Source organism: Anolis carolinensis, chromosome 1, assembly GCF_035594765.1.
Source record: "Anolis carolinensis isolate JA03-04 chromosome 1, rAnoCar3.1.pri, whole genome shotgun sequence".
NCBI classification, from domain to species: Eukaryota; Metazoa; Chordata; class Lepidosauria; order Squamata; family Dactyloidae; genus Anolis; species Anolis carolinensis.
Genome location: NC_085841.1, coordinates 236,341,797 through 236,358,258, shown reverse-complemented (window position 1 = coordinate 236,358,258; position 16,462 = coordinate 236,341,797). Strand labels below are relative to the sequence as shown.

Genomic DNA, 16,462 nt, shown 5'->3' with positions numbered 1-16,462 from the left:
ATAAATAAATAAATTTTAGACTTAGGCTCGCCCAAAGTCTGAAATGACTTGAAGGCACACAACAACAACAACAATCCTAATTAACTTGACTATCTCATTGGCCATAAGCAGGACCACACTTCCCATTGAAATCCTGATAAATGTATGTTGGTTAAAATTGTTTTTATTTTTAAATATTGTATTGCTTTTTCATTCTTATTTCATTGTTCTTGTTCTTGTCGTTGTTTTTGCACTACAAATAAGACATGTGTAATGTACATCGGATTTTTTTTTCCAAATGATAATTTGGCCCCTCAACAGTTTGAAGGATTGTGGACTGGCCCTCTGCATAAAGAGTTTGGGGACCCCTGCTTTAAACCCTATTCCTTCTTCTCTCTCTATCTCCTCTGGTGTGGTAAGTTCTTTGATACAAACTAGACACAACTCTCAGGAGAGGATAGATGGTGGCAGCCTGGGCTTTTGCCATCCCTACATCCCTTGGGCATTTTCTGATATGTGTCAGAAACTCACTTGTACCATTCTGCTTTCCCAGCTGACTTGGCTGTTTCTTTCCCTCTAGCTTTACCATGTAGTGACTGCTGTGACAGTAACCCAGGAATTACTATCGACCAGCCTTGTGCAAGAAGAGACATTTACAATCAAGTGCTTGGTAAATGGCACAGGCTACAATTTCTTCTGGTATCACCAGTTGCCTGGAAAGGTAGAGCTTGAAAGCCTCTACTTTCACAGTGATGATCTGCAAGATATTGTTGATGCCACTCTAAAGAACCATCTGGCAGGGACATGGCTAAAAAAGGGAGAAAGAATGAGCCTAAACTTCCAAAATCTTCAGCCTAGCGAAGCAGGACTGTATCTGTGTGCTGCAAGGGACACAGTGAGTCAAAAAGCAGAGCTCATACAAAACTGAGGACCAAAAATAAACACCCTGTGTAAGAGTGAGAAGACACATTGTGGTGTCACAAACATGCATCAGTATCTTCCACACCACACTGAAACCATTACCTTTAATTCACTCTACCAATATAAATGGATTCACATTTGTATTGCCAGCACTTGTTACCTCTGACATATCATTTTAGGGTGTCCCATGAACAAGTCCACACATACCTAGATTTTATATTTTTCAGTAAATCACTTCTTACTGCAACACCAGAGGCACTCCAAGTGGCCAGCTACTGGTCAAAGGACATTAAGTATAACACAAAGTTGTTGTTGTTTTAAAAAAATGTTTGTGTTTTCAAATACATTACAACTTGTACCCTCGATTCGCTTCTGACACGATAAATAAATAGTAAATCACTGTGGAATGAGTTGTCTCAAAAGCATTGGTTAGTAAGTATTGTAACAGATAGGACAGATCTTTTTCTCCTGTGATTTGGTCACAAGCAGAGTCATAAAGCTGAAAATCCCTTTCCCTGCTTTTGTATTCCACCTGGAAGAAAGGAACCAAATGGCAACTGGTTCTCGTAGCTGAACAGTTGGAGGAGGCATTAACATTTCCCCACACACTATGACTGGATCAGATGTTCAACCAGATGTTCAACCAGATGTTTGAAGCTCATAAGCCTGTTCTTGAGCTCTCATTCAGGGCCATCCCAAGACATTTTATTCCCTGCAATAGGGCAGCAAATAGGAACCCCCCCCCCTGCAAGTCAAGATGCACTGGATTCTAAATATAGATAAACACTTAATGCAAAAAAATGTTATATAAACATTTACCACTCACACATATACAGAGGCATGCACATATATATTAATGTTAAGGTAGTTTTGAAATTGTGTTAAATAGTTTTGCTGTTAAACATGTGAATTTAGCAACTATTTATATTTTTTATCACCTGTTGCTCTTGTTTGTTTGCTTTGTGAAATATCCAAAGACAGTTAAGGTATATTGACGCATATGGCAGGAAATTCTATAAACATTTTATCCAATCACTGATAGTAAAATGAAAGATAAAATAACAAATATTTTGCCACCTATTTGTGGCATCAAAAATCTGCTCTTTGGTGCAGCTGCCTCACAGTGTGCAATAGCAGAATTGACCTCACTATCACCATGTTATCACACCAGGTCTTTAAAGTGGGCAGTGTGATAACAAAGTCAGAGTCAATGTACAAATTGGGACTGTTCAAACCCACCTTCTGTCAGCACACTCAGAAGAATGTAAGAAAGGAAACTACAAAGTCATAGCAGATAATGGTGTCTGGTAAGTTCCACCTCACTGGTGCTGTAAGTCTGCTCTGGAATTTTGTGTGAACTTTTCAGGAACGATCTGAGGCGTTGAATCCTATCTCTCAAGTAGGTTCAGTGTCATGGATCATGTCATAAGCAAATTGAGGATACAGTTCTACAGGGGGCCGGGCTGTGGTGCAGGCTGGTGAGCAGCCAGCTGCAATAAATCACTCTGACCAAGAGATCATGAGTTCGAGGCCAGCCCATGGTGGGGTGATCACCCTGACTGCATTGTAGTAAGTAGTCTTCAGATGAACACCCAGAGTGGATTAACCACCCCACTGATATGGAAGTTGCCAGCCACTCCTGTATGTAGGCCAAGGATCTGTGCCAATAAATCCTAGCATGACTTTACATTATACTGTGCCTACCACTGTATCTAAATATAGAGTTTCTTATATTGTGCCCAGTGCACAGAGGTGAAAGGACCATCCCAAGGCCCACAAAGATGAAAAGGCTGGACTCATGACCACAAGCCTACTCACATCTGACTGCAGGTTGAAATCAAGCAGAGGAGTATGAGACAAAAATTCATGAGATCAACTAGGAAATGTCATGGTTCAGCAGGAATAGTAACCTGCATTTCTATTGTCTCATTCTGCAGATGTAAGAGCAAAAAAAACCCACATCAGTTAACTAGAGTTTGCAAACTATAGATATCATGGTGCTCTAGTACATTTACATGTTTTTACTGATTCTACAAATGTATTCTGCTGTCACAAGCCACAGGTGGGGGAAACCACTATTTAGTTGTGCCATTCCTAAACACTATAAATGATGTTCACAATCTCTTCTCCCAGGAGTTTCTGCAATGTCCCATGAATTGCCCGCACATATCCATGTCTATCCTTACAATCCTAAGAATGGCAAATGCATTTGGTAAAAATAACAAGAGAATAGAGACTCTCAAAGATGTCTGAGCCAGTGCCAAATTCCATATCTGTACAATGTGATGGTAAACATATCAAATACATTAAACCAGGAGGAAAGGAATTTTGAAGACACATCTTGAAGCAGAAAATAATATCTTTGAAACAATGTGTAGCCAAAGAAGCAGGCATAGCAACTAACAAGCCTCCAACAATCTCTTTCAGAGGAGAGCAAAAGAAATATGAAGGGATGCTCTTTTGATTTCACATCTCTAACTAGGATCTGCCCTTCTTTCTGGCTGAGCTCATCCAATCCTTACTCTTGCCTTGATGTGGGCAGCACATCCTATCCCCTCCTCCATCCACCCACAGCACCTGCACCTTCCGTAAAAGTGTCACAAGAAATCATAAGGCTTCCAGTTTGTGTCCTGTTGCTGTATCAGTGCAAGACTTACATGGCTGCAACACTCAGTTGGTGCTGCTCTAGAGCCTTTGAGCCCTGCTCCCAATTTTCTTACTTTGTTGTCTGGTTTGGTAAGTGCTTTTACACAAACTCGGATTGTGGGTTGTACTTTTACTATCCTGAAACCCCAGATCCCACTTATACCCTTTCTCCCCAAGTTTCTTTAGTTGACTCTGTCGGGCTTTTCTCCAGAATTCCCAGTTAATCTCGCTTTCTCTCCCTTCAGCTGTATTGGCCAGTGCCTCTGCAACAACTGTGACCCAAGAGCCCCTCTTTGCTAGCTTCTTGCAAGGACAGAAGCTTTCATTCAGCTGTTCACACTCAACAACCTCAAGCTATGATTTCTATTGGTATCGTCAACTGCCTGGAAAGACAGAGCTACAGCACCTCGGGACCTTGCAGTATTTTACAGATACATGGACTGAGGAGTTCAGCCATGAGCCAAAGAACTGGTTGGAAGCGAAATGGCTTGGAGTTGGAAAGAAGGAAATGATTCTGCACCTTGAGAATCTTCAGGCTGGTGACACAGGACTGTATCTGTGTGCTGCAAGGGACACAGTGAGAGAGGCAAGAACTGGGGCTGGCACAAAACAGAGTCCCAGGAAGGAAGGAACCACCTCTGCTGACAACTCTGCTAGTATCATAAACACACAAAGCCACTCCGTTGAACCTGTGGGCTTGACCCTCCTGAAAATATAAGGTATATTAGAGTGAGAATTTATTTTCCCCATGAAGGGCTGCATGTCCTTGGGGAATATCTCCCCAATGTCAATGATTGATAGAGTCTGAAGCCACACGCAATCTCAGGATCTCCCTTCCTATTCCCTTCTCTGACATCCCCTTTATATCTCTCTCTCTTTCTTCCAGCTAGGCCTGGAGATGCCTGCAACTAAACCTGGGGCTTTCTGTAGGTAAGCCTCTTTTAAGTCATCTGGGTTTTAATTAAAAACTGTCTTATACATTTTAATCTCATCAAATCATTGTTATAATTGTTATTTTTAAATTGATTTTATTGTAAACCAGACTGAGATCTTCACCACTCTTTCTTTATACCAAGGTTTAGCAATGTGAAATTGCTTTATTTCCCAATTAGTAGAATTCCTAGTATCCATATCAGCTTCCTGTTATAACAGATGGGAAATGGAGTTAACAATCAGAGTTCACAACTTCCACCATCACCTTGGTTTTCCATGCCTGACCAGAGCAACTCCTTTCAATTATTTAAAATAACTGGGGGCAGTATGCTACCTGATGAACCTGCTTTAAGATCTGCTATCTCTGTCTAGGAGCCTCCAGTGGCACAGTGTGTTAAAGTGTTGAGCTGCTGAACTTGCAGACCGAAAGGTTGCAGGTTCGAATCCGGGGAGCAGAGTGAGCGCCTGCTGTTAGCTCCAGCTTATGCCAACCTAGCAGTTCGAAAACAAGCAAATGTGAGCAGATCAATAGGTACCGCTCCGGTGGGAAGGTAACAGCGCCCCATGCAGTCATGCCTGCCACATGACCTTGGAGGTGTCTACGGACAAGGCCGGCTCTTCGGCTTAGAAATGGAGATGAGCACCAATCCCCAGAGTCGGACACAACTGGACTTAACATCAAGGGAAACCTTTACCTTATCTCTGTCTAACCACCATCACAGTACATCTGGTGGGAACAAGGGAGAGGGTCTTCTTAGTGGCTGCTCCCAGGTTTTGACATTCACTTCCCAGAAGAGTTATACTGTGGCGCCCTCCTTGCTCTCTTCTCACAGACAAATAAAGACTTTGCAGTTTCAATGCACATTTGAGGACTGATTATACAAGGCCCATTCCACCTGAAAAATGTGCTGGATTTTTCTGTTCGGGCCCAACTTATTGGTCTGAGCATATCTCTCCTCAATAAATCTGTGAGAGCATTAAGATCTGCCAGGGAGGCTCTGCTCTCAGTCCCACCCCCTTTGCAAGCATGACTGGTGGGAATGAGAAACAGGGCCTTCCCAGTGGTGGCCGCCCGGCTGTGGGAATCCCTCCCCAGTGATATCAGACTGGTCCCTTCCCTCCTGGTTTCCATGAAAAGAGTGAGGGCCTGGTTATGGGATCAGGTGTTTGGGGTAGTGCAACAAAGAACTGGCACAACTGTAGAAACTCAAATGATGACTTCTGGACTGGGTATCATGGTTTTTAACAGTTTTATCATATGTATATGTTTATTTGTTATATATATGATGTGTTGTATTTCATTTTATTTTATTTGTACAGTGTTCCCTCACTACTTCGCGGTTCACTTTTCGCGGATTCACTGTTTCACAGTTTTTCAATGAACTCTAAAAGACTATTATAAATCATAAAAAATTATAATTTGCAGCCTAAGGAAGGGAGGAAGGAGAAGCCAAAGGAAGAGAAAAGGAGCCCAAGCGGCAACAGGAGAAGGAGGCGATTTATCAACACACGATTGGTTGATAAAGACTTAAAATAGTGTATAACTACTAAAATAATGTATAAATATTAAAATAAATATAGCATCCCTACTTTGCAGATTTTCATTTATTGCGGGTGGTCCTGGAAGGTAACCCCCACAATAAGTGAGGGAACATTATATAGTAAGTAAATAAATAAATATTAGGGGGATTGTGTTTAATGATTTGGCTTAATTGGTTTAAACATTTTTATTGTTTTATCTCTTTTTAGTTTTTGTATTTTGTGACCTTTTAAAGTGAGCTGCTTTGAATTCTGAACCTATTATTATTATTATTATTATTATTATTATTATTATTATTATTATTTAGAGGGGCTTTTCCATTACCACCCTCTAAAGTTGAAGGAGTGTAGCTTGCCCATAATACATTTGGATGGCCGAAGAGAATGTGGAGCCCAAAGTGTTAGTCCAACATTCAAACCACTAGTCAGCAGTGGCACTGACTTTCCTGTGGAGGCTTACTTCTTCCAAATAATGAAACAATAAGGATAACACATAAAGGCAAGCTTACAGCTAAATATCAGGAAAACAAAAATAATGACCAATGGCTGTTTACGAAACTTTAAAGTAGATGATGAAATAGTTTGTGATTACTCATGTCATGACTCACTTCAGAATGGAGATGGCTGTCAAAAAATCAGAAGACTAAGACTACATCTATACTGTAGATTTAATGCAGTTTGGCATCACTTTAACTGACATGGCTCAATGCTATGAAATTATAGGGTGTATAATTAAGTGAGGCATCCAGTGCTCTTTAGTAGAGAAGGTTAAAGACCTTGAAAAAGGTACGACTTCCATATTCCATAGCATTGAGCTGTGACAGTAAAGTACTGTCAAACTGCATTAATTTTACAGTGTAGATGCACCCTTTGACTTGGAAGGGCTGCTATGACAGAACTAGATGTTGTAGCCCAGCAGGGTGAACCCATCGCCCTGCTGGGCTACAACATCTAGTTCTGTTGATGATTTGGAGTCAGTTGGGATTGTGGGCTTTCCTGGGATTCATTCTGATGCAGACTCTGGGCTTCAGTCTCATGCAGAGCCGGAAAGTGAAACTGCTTTAGACAAGGAGACAGGCACAGCTGGGCCTGAGAATGTAATTGAACCTCAAGGCTTTCAAGGTCAGTCATGGGAGCTGGAATCATCCTCTCCAGATAAGGAGTCTAGCTAAGATGAATTGATGAGAAACTCTCATGGGATTTTACTGAGCATATCCAGGCTCAAGACTCCATTTTGTCTTCTCTTTTGCATCAGACCTCAGTGGAGGTGGATGCAAGTATGTTCTTGGACTTCAATGTTAGCAGTTTGCATCAGACCTCAGTGGAAGTGGATGCATGTTTACTTATGGACCTCAGTGAGTACAACTATACCTAAAGACTATGGACTATTGATTAGGAATGATATGCTGTGCACTCAACACAGAGAAGCTACATACAACAACCCTGTAGTGGCAAGTTTTTGTCCTTGGCAGTTCAAAGACATAGTTCTTCAGTTTAACAGCTGAGTTACCTGTGTGCTATTACATTAGGTAAAGGTGAAGGTTTTCCCCTGACATTAAGTCCAGTCATTCCCGACTCTGAGGGTTGGTGCTCATCTCCATTTCTAAGCTAAAGAGCCAGCGTTGTCCTTAGACACCTCCAAGGTCATGGGGCCAGCATGACTGCATGGAGCGCCATTACCTTCCCACCGGTAGCGGTACCTATTTTATCTACTCACATTTGCATGTTTTTGAACTGTTTGGTTGGCAGAAGTTGGGGCTAACAGCGGGTGCTCATTCCACTCCCCGAATTCGAACCTGCAACCATTTGGTCTGCGATTTCAGCAGCTCAGTGCTTTAACCTACTGCGTCACCATGGGCTACAGTGTATCTATACCATAGAATTATTGCAAATTGCCACCATTTTAACTGCCATGGCATGGCTCAATCCTATGGAATCCTGGGATTTATAGTTTGGTGAGGCACCCATCAGAGTGATACCTATTGATCTACTCACATTTGCATGTTTTTGGACTGCTGGGTTGGCAGAAACTGGGGCTAACAGTGGGAGCTCACCCTGTTTCCCGGCTTTGAAGTTCAGCAGCTCAGTGGTTTAACCGGCTGAGCTTCGGGGGCTTTGCCATTACATGAATGCTTGTGAATATCACTTGTTCAAAGAGTTGATTTCTAACAAGTTCGTGCATTTCTTGACTAGTGGTTTTCAAAAGGTAAAGGTTTCCCTTGACATTAAGTCCAGTCGTGTCCGACTCTGGGGGTTGGTGCTCAGCTCCATTTCTAAGACGAAGGGCCGGCGTTGTCCCTAGACACCTCCAAGGTCATGTGGCCGGCATAACTGCATGGAACGCCGTTACCTTCCCGCCGGAGCGGTACCTATTGATCTACTCACAGTGACATGTTTTCGAACTGCTAGGTTGGCAGAAGCTGGAGCTAACAGCGGGCGCTCACTCCGCGCCCCGGGTTTGAACCTTGGACCTTTCGGTCTGCAAGTTCAGCAGCTCAGCGCATTAACACACTGAGCCACTGAAGGCTCCTTTCAAAAGGTAGTCTCCATATATTCATGAAGATTTGCATTTGCCAAACGGATCTGTGCCCAGAGACTGGGTGCAGTTATTTCCCAATAGGCCCCTCTTCGCCTGCCCCCAATACTCCCCTTTGGAGCCCTTCTCGCCAAGGAGCCCCGAGGGGGTTTCTGCAAAGCGGCGCCGCACTGTGCCAAGCTGGGGGCCACGGTGGTGCAAGGCAAGCGGGCGCCTTTGCAGAAACCGGCGGCTCCCTTTCGGGCCCCTCGCCGAGGAAGGGCCAGGGCCCGAGGGAAGCCCACCCCCGTAAGGCGAGCCCCCCGGCCCAAATCCCCTCCCGCTTCGAGAAGGAGCCGGAGAAAGAAAGACAAGAGAGAGAGAAGGCGCCGGAGACAAACCCTCTTTCTCCACCTCGTCTGCAAGATACGCAGTCTTTGTCCACAAAGAAAGGGGGCAGCGAAGGCGAACGGACCAGAGTCGCCCAGGGGCGCATCTGCACTGGAGAAGGAATGCAGTTTGACAGCACTTTAACTGCCAGGGCTCAGTGCTATGGAACCCTGGAAAGTGGAGTTTGACTCAGCCTTCTCTCTGCCAAAGAGTACAGCTCCTAGGATTCTGCATCATTGAGCCCTGGCAGTTGAAGCGAGGAGGTGAGAAGACAACAATAACACTATTTAACACGATTTTGGTTCTCGGGCTTTAAATGTCATTTTCTAATTGGTTCTATCATAAAAACATGGGAAAAGTTTAATCAACTGCCAAAACTGTTTTTTGCAAGACATCCTTCAGCACATTTTGCAAGAGTTTTTCAGTGTATATCTCATAGGTAAAGGTAAAGGTAAAGGTTTTCCACTCATAGAGTCTCAGCTAATTCACCCGGGGAGAGCGCGGATGAGCTCCCTCTATCCGCTCCAGCTCCATGCGGGGACATGAGAGAAGCCTCCCACAAGGATGGTAGAACATCAAAACATCCGAGCATCCCCTGGGCAACGTCCTTGCAGACAGCCAATTCTCTCACTCCAGAAGCGACTTGCAATTTCTCAAGTTGCTCCTGACACACAAAAAAGAAGAAGCTAATTCAGGCTGTGGCGCAGGCTGGAGAGCAGCTGCAATGAATCACTGCAATGAATCACTCTGACCAGGAGGTCATGAGTTCGAGGCCCGCTCGGAGCCTATGTTTGTCTTGTCTTTGTTCTATGTTAAAAGGCATTGAATGTTTGCCTATATGTGTAATGTGATCCACCCTGAGTCCCCTTTGGGGTGAGAAGGGCGGAATATAAATGCTATAAATAAATAAATAAATAAATAAATAAATTCAACATAGTTTGTGGCGGCCACAAAGGGCCCTTCCAAACAGGCCCTATATCCCAGGATCTGATCCCAGGTTTTCTAGTTTAGGTTGGATTATATGAGTCCGCACAGCCAGATAATCTGCGAGAACAAGAAAACCTGGGATCAGATCCTGGGATATAGGGCCTGTCTAGAAGGGCCCAGAAACAAAATTTATGGAGTATAATGAACAACTACATTTAAAGTAAGTAAAGGTAAAGGTTTCCCCTGACATTAAGTCTAGTTGTGTATGACTCTGGGGGTTTGTGCTCATCTCCATTTCTAAGATGATGAGCCGGCGTTGTCCGTAGACACCTCCAAGGTCATGTGGTCGGCATGACTGCATGGAGCACCGTTACCTTTCCGCTGGAGCGGTACCTATTGATCTACCCACATTTGCATGTTTTCTAAGTGCTAGGTTGGCAGAAGCTGGGGCTAACAGTGGGAGCTCACCCCGCTCTCCAGATTCGAACTGTCAACCTTTCAGTCAGTAAGTTCATCAGCTCAGCAGTTTAACCCACTGTGCCACCGGGGCTCCATTCAAAGTAAGCACTGCACAGAAAATAACACTCTCAAACCAGGAACAGAAAATGTTTCAGATTTTGTTACATAGTGTAATAAATAATCAACGAACACTACGAAATGCCACATTACACAGTCCCAATTTTTTTTCTGGGTACCTTTGTTTTTAGGCCTGTTCCTAGAGTTATTTGGGGTGCTGATACAGAAAATTGCATTTGATAGACCGCATCAACTTAAGTTTCCTAGGTATGGTTATCATGGTTTTCTATGGGCAGGCAATGCTTTGATTTAAATGCCTAAATATATTTATGCTGGCCACATGACCTTGGAGGCATCTACAGACAACACTGGCTCTTCAGCTTAGAAATGGAGATGAGCACCAACCCCCAGAATCAGACATGACTAGACTTAACGTCAAAGGAAATCTTTATTACAAAAAAAAAAACTTTGTGAAAGTGCATTTTTGGGGGATCCAGAAGTCACCATGTTCAAGTGTCATTGCCAAAATGAATGAAAAAAACATTTTAAAATACATTCTTCCTTAAAGTTTGTAAAACAGATTTTTTTTCTTCAAAAAGAAAGACATGTAACTTCCATCACTATTATGAGGTTTTTTATTATTAAAAAATGTGTATTAACATTGATTTTGACCTAGCACTTAAAACAGGCAGGCAGACAGGCAGACATTAGCATTGTTGGTTTCAGTTGTCCACACTTTTTATTGACATAAGTAAGAAAAATATAAACATTCCCCTCGCCCTGAGATGTAAAATATCTGCTCAGGAAGGATGCAAACTGTCAGGAAGAAGAGCCATTGCTGAAGTTTCCTCTCCATCATCTGGCGCACCGAGGATGGAGCCAGCATGTCTCTGAGGAATCTTCCTGCTTAAAGTCAGTGAAGAGTTTTAATAAGCAATTAAAGCTTGGCTATATTAATCACATTAACCCTGATCCAGTGGAGGTTACTCATGACAAATCATTGCTTTCACCAGTTTTGATAAGACATGCAACCCAGTTGTTGTTTTGTGCCTTTGAGATACTTCTGTTTTGAGGCAATCCTAAGGGAATGCTATCATGGCTTTTCTTGCCAAGATTTGTTCAGAGAATGTTTGACTTTGTCTTCCTGAGAGAGTACGACTTTCACAAGATCACTCTGGGAGTTTCCCTGGTCCACGGATTCAAACTCTGGTCCTCCAGAGTTCAGTCCAACATTCAAACCACTAGAACAGTGGTTCTCAACCTGTGGGCCCCCAAAACCAAAAATTACTAACCATGCATGTGCAGAGCACCCCCGGGAAACTTGGTTATATTAACCAAGTGGGCAGGACTTCAATTGCCACCACACACCGACAGTGAGTCATTATTATTATTATTATTATTATTATTATTATTATTATTATTATTACTGGGTTCCTGGGAACCATCAAAATGAACACAATCTGGCAGTCAGCATTAAAAAAAACCTCTACAATCTGGACAGTAAATAAAGAACAACACTCTGAAAATAATAGTATTCCAGACAGGAAACGACCAGAGTCAGCTAACACCTCCCAACAAAGGATTCCCCCAGGGAGAAAACAACCACGCTTTGAAGCTGCAAACCCATTCAGTGTTAATCAAGGTGACTCATTACAACATTCATACTTTCCTCCACAAATAAGAACCCACTTAGGATGATGCCACAGCAACGCGTGGCCGGGCACAGCTAGTTGTGTGTGTGTGTGTGTGTGTGTCTGTGTGTCTGTGTGTGTGTGTATATATATATATATATATATACACGCACACACACACACATACATACAGGCTGTCATTCAATTGGATGTTCTATTCAACTGTGCCTCTCCAAAGGTTGCTGCCTTGGAGTTCCCAGCAGCCTAGGATAACATAACTCATGGTGCAGGATAGTGAAAGGTGTAGTCCAGGAAAATCTAGAGCAGGGGTCTTCAAACTTTTAAAGCAGAGGGCTGGTTCACGGTCCCTCAGACTGTTAGGGGGGCTGGACTCTAGTTTGAAAAAAAAATGAACAAATTCCTATACACACTGCAAACATCACATTTGTAGTGCAAAAACCATGAAAGAACAATACAGTATTTGTGCCATCCGCTGGAGGCTCCTTCGCCCATCACCAACTAACGCTCTAGGGTGAAGAGGAGAAGCTGGGAAGACATTTCCATCTTGTCTTCTGTGCCGTCAGCTGGAGGCCCCTCCCCCAGTAATAGACTATGCTAATAATATAGTATGTGTATATGTGTGTGTATATATATATATATAAAACATACAATATAATTTACAATAATAGATAATAATTAATATATTGTCTATACATGTAATATTGATTATAGTATAATGTAATGCAATATGATACTAATAATAATATAATATAATAATATTAATTATATATTATTTATTTCATGTAATATTACAGTATAGTGGTGTAGTGCATTATGGTGGTATATAGTGCTAGTGTTGTGCTGTGTTATTGATACAATACACTGTATGTAAATGTTATTTGTAAACAGCTCCGAGTCCCCTTTGGGGTGAGAAGGATGGGATATAAATGTAGTAAATAAATAAATAAATATTTTTAATGATGAACAATTTTAACCAACATAAACTTACCAGTATTTCAATGGGGAGTGTGAGCCTGCTTTTGGCTGAGATAGTCTTGTTGTTGTTGTTGTTGTTGTTGTTGTTGTGTATCTTCAAGTTGTTTCAGACTAAGGGTGATCCTAAGTCTAAAATTTAGGGAGGGGATAGTTAAATTACCTTGGAGGACCACATCCAGCCCACGGGCCTTGGTTTAAGGATCCCTGATCGAGAGGATCACAATTGTTCACTGCTGCTTTGGACAGTATGCCTTGCATCGAAATTCCCGGCACAATTGATGTTACAGACTACAGACAAGCATTCGACAGGAACAGTCTTTTCTCTATTAGCCAATGCTTGAAAATGCTTCACTGGTCAATCTGTGTCCATTATGCAACTTTATTTCTTCATTCATTATATGCATAGCCCACATTTCCTTCAAGATACTCAAGATGGCATATGGTTTCCTCCTCTTCATTTTTATCCTGCCATCAGTGAGGGAGGTTACATTGAGAGAGTGCCCACAGGTATTTCATGGTTAAACAGGGATTCGAACCTGCACCTCCCCACACCTAGTACAGCATGCTGACCCCTATACCATCCCACTATGGCACGATCCCTGCACATTGGAGGAAGTCATCTGCTTTTTGGTTGCGCTGTGGAAATGCATGAAATCATCACTTGCAGGAAATGTAGGCTGGGATGTCAGAGCAGCAGCATAAGCACAGCAATTAACTGAGTATTTTTTAACCACAAAAACATTTTAAACCCATCACAGACCCAACTTTTGTCAATGGCAGGAGAGGAGAAGAGTCTTGCAGGCAGAAATGTACAGTGTACCATCATGGAGTCCCAGTCCTATGGCCAGGTTCATTTTCAGAGGCATTGTCAATAGGAAGGCAAAACAGCATTGCCCCTTCAGTCAAAATTTTGCCCAACCATGACATTTCCCACAACACCCAAATCTCTAGCACTGTAGACAGATACTTAAAATTGTTCACATCTAGAATTCTTCTATTTGTTGTGTGTGTTTTCTTGCAATCTTTGCCTGGCCCTTTTCTAAATGTTTGTCATAAGTTTTAAGTTACTGTAAAGCTTGGAAGTTTTGTTTGGATGGAAACATCTTCATCTTGCTCTTTAGACCAGTGGTTGCAAAATAATTGTCCCCTACATGTTTTGTACTGCAACTCCCATATTCCCTTAACTACTGTCCCTGTTGGATATGCTGTCTGGGAACAAAAATTCCCAAACATTGGCAGGGTCGAACATTTTTCAATCTGATCCAAGGAACTTTTTTTTCGTATCAGGGGTGACTTGAGAAATTCGCTCCTGAAGTCGCTTCTGATATGAGAGAATTGCCTGTCTGCAAGGACGTTGCTGAGGGGACACCCGGATGTTATGTTTGACCATCCTTGTGAGAGGCTTCTCTCATGTCCTCGCATGGAGCTGGAGCTGATAGAGGGAGCTCATCTGCACTCTCCCTGGGTTGGAGTCGAACCAGCAACCTTCAGATGAGCAACCCAACCTTCAAGTCATCAGTCCTGCCAGCACAAGGATTTAAGTCACTGCACCACAGAGGACTCCTATCAAAGCAACTAACATAGCATCATGTTGTTGTTGTTTATTTGTTCAGTTGCTTCCGACTCTACATGACCTCATGGATCATCCCAAGCCAGAGCTTCCTGTTGGCCATCGCCACCCCCAGATCCTTCAAGTTCAAGCCAGCCACTTCAAGGATACCATCCATCCATCTTGCCCTTAGTCGGCATTATACTAACTCTTTCGAGAATCTCATCTCTTTCCATTAAGAAATGTTTACATTGAAAATAAAGTAGCAGGGATCTTCTTCCTAACCTTTGCCTTATTGGAAGCCAATCTGTGACATTATGGGGCACTGTGTGGGAAACCATATTGTGGGAGTTGGTATATTGAAACCACAGAAACAAGCTCATGGGGGTGTTATGGATAAATTAAACTCAGCCTGGTTCAGAAGCAAGATAGATGCAGCTTTTCTAAAGAGCCTGAATAGGGAGTGATCCCCAATGGGTTCAATGGGTCTGATTTCTTTCGCACGGGATCGCACAGCAACAGAAAGAAAGAAAAAGGCTAGAAAGAGCCTCCCAGCAGACATGTTTGAATTTGTACTTCCTTCACAAAATCAATACTTATAAAGCCTCATTGCTCTGAAGGAAAGGTTCCACATGGGGTCAGAGCACAAGAAAATAGCAGCTCCCTCCTCTCTTTCACACGCATGCATACACACACAAACACATTTAAAGGCACACAGTGAACTTTCACTACTGTGATCTCACTTGTATTTATCAAAATTTATTGAACACAAAACAGAGAAGAGGGACACAAATCTAAACCAAGGAAACGAATGACCGTCACAAAGACATAGGTGATATGAGTCCCTTTGTTTTCCTGCATCCCCCCAGCACAGCTATCTGTCCAAGAAAGATTTTTCACATTGCTGTAAAGGTTTAAATTGTCTTTTTTTTAAAAATCATAGAAAACTGTGCCTTCTGGATACACACACACTCACACCCACTTCATGAAGATGCAACTGTAATGCTTGAAAGCACCAGCACAGATGGAAACAAGTTGAACTCTTTGCAAGAATGTGCGCTGAATCAATCAGACTCTCAAAGATGCCAGCTTCATGCTGGTTGGATCCTCACATTCACAAGGCACCTCCGTACACAAATATCTGCCTGAGTTTTCCTTTGGTCCACAATGCACCCTATCCTCACAATCCACGCTCCAGCCCTTGCAGGGATTAATAGATATATGTAAATAGAAAGAAAGTGTTGCAAAATTGAATTGAGTACTTAAAATATTTCCCAGAGAGGATTGCTTGATCTTACTATTTTTAAAAATGTTTTACAATTCATATGTGCCTATGAAAGGAACATCTTAAACAAATAGCAGGAAAAAAAATAGTTTTGCTCTGTTTTCATTGAGGTGCATTGTTGCAGCACTTTATCAGTCACCTCGTATTTTCAATATTTACAGTAGAGTCTCACTTATCCAAGCCTCGCTTATCCAAGCTTCTGGATTATCCAAGCCATTTTTGTAGTCAATGTTTTCAATATATCATGATATTTTGGTGCTAAATTTGTAAATACAGTAATTACAATGTAACATTACTGCGTATTGAACTACTTTTTCTGTCAAATTTGTTGTATAACATGATGTTTTGGTGCTTAATTTGTAAAATTTGTAAAAAAAAAACCTAATTTGATGTTTAATAGGCTTTTCCTTAATCCCTCCTTATTATCCAAGATATTCGCTTATCCAAGCTTCTGCCGGCCCTTTTAGCTTGGATAACTGAGACTCTACTGTATATGGTGCACCTTACCCAGTCTACTTTTACAACCTCTCTGTTTTGATCCATGTTTTTATTAGTTCTTGTCATTTGTTTTTATTGTCTAATGTTTAAATTTTTATAATTGTGCATGTTTTTTGTCTATTGTTGTGTTTTATATT

At 42.1% G+C, this 16,462-nt stretch overlaps 1 protein-coding gene across 1 annotated transcript; it reads left to right on the top strand.

Annotated features, from left to right (window-relative positions):
* Window positions 1-2,384: 2,384 nt before the first annotated feature.
* Window positions 2,385-4,592, top strand: LOC103278904 (uncharacterized). Its single transcript, XM_016994416.2, has 2 exons — window positions 2,385-3,636; window positions 3,792-4,592. The coding sequence occupies exons 1-2, from the start codon at window positions 3,345-3,347 to the stop codon at window positions 4,262-4,264; spliced, it is 765 nt and encodes a 254-aa protein (XP_016849905.1). The 5' UTR covers window positions 2,385-3,344; the 3' UTR covers window positions 4,265-4,592.
* Window positions 4,593-16,462: the final 11,870 nt, after the last annotated feature.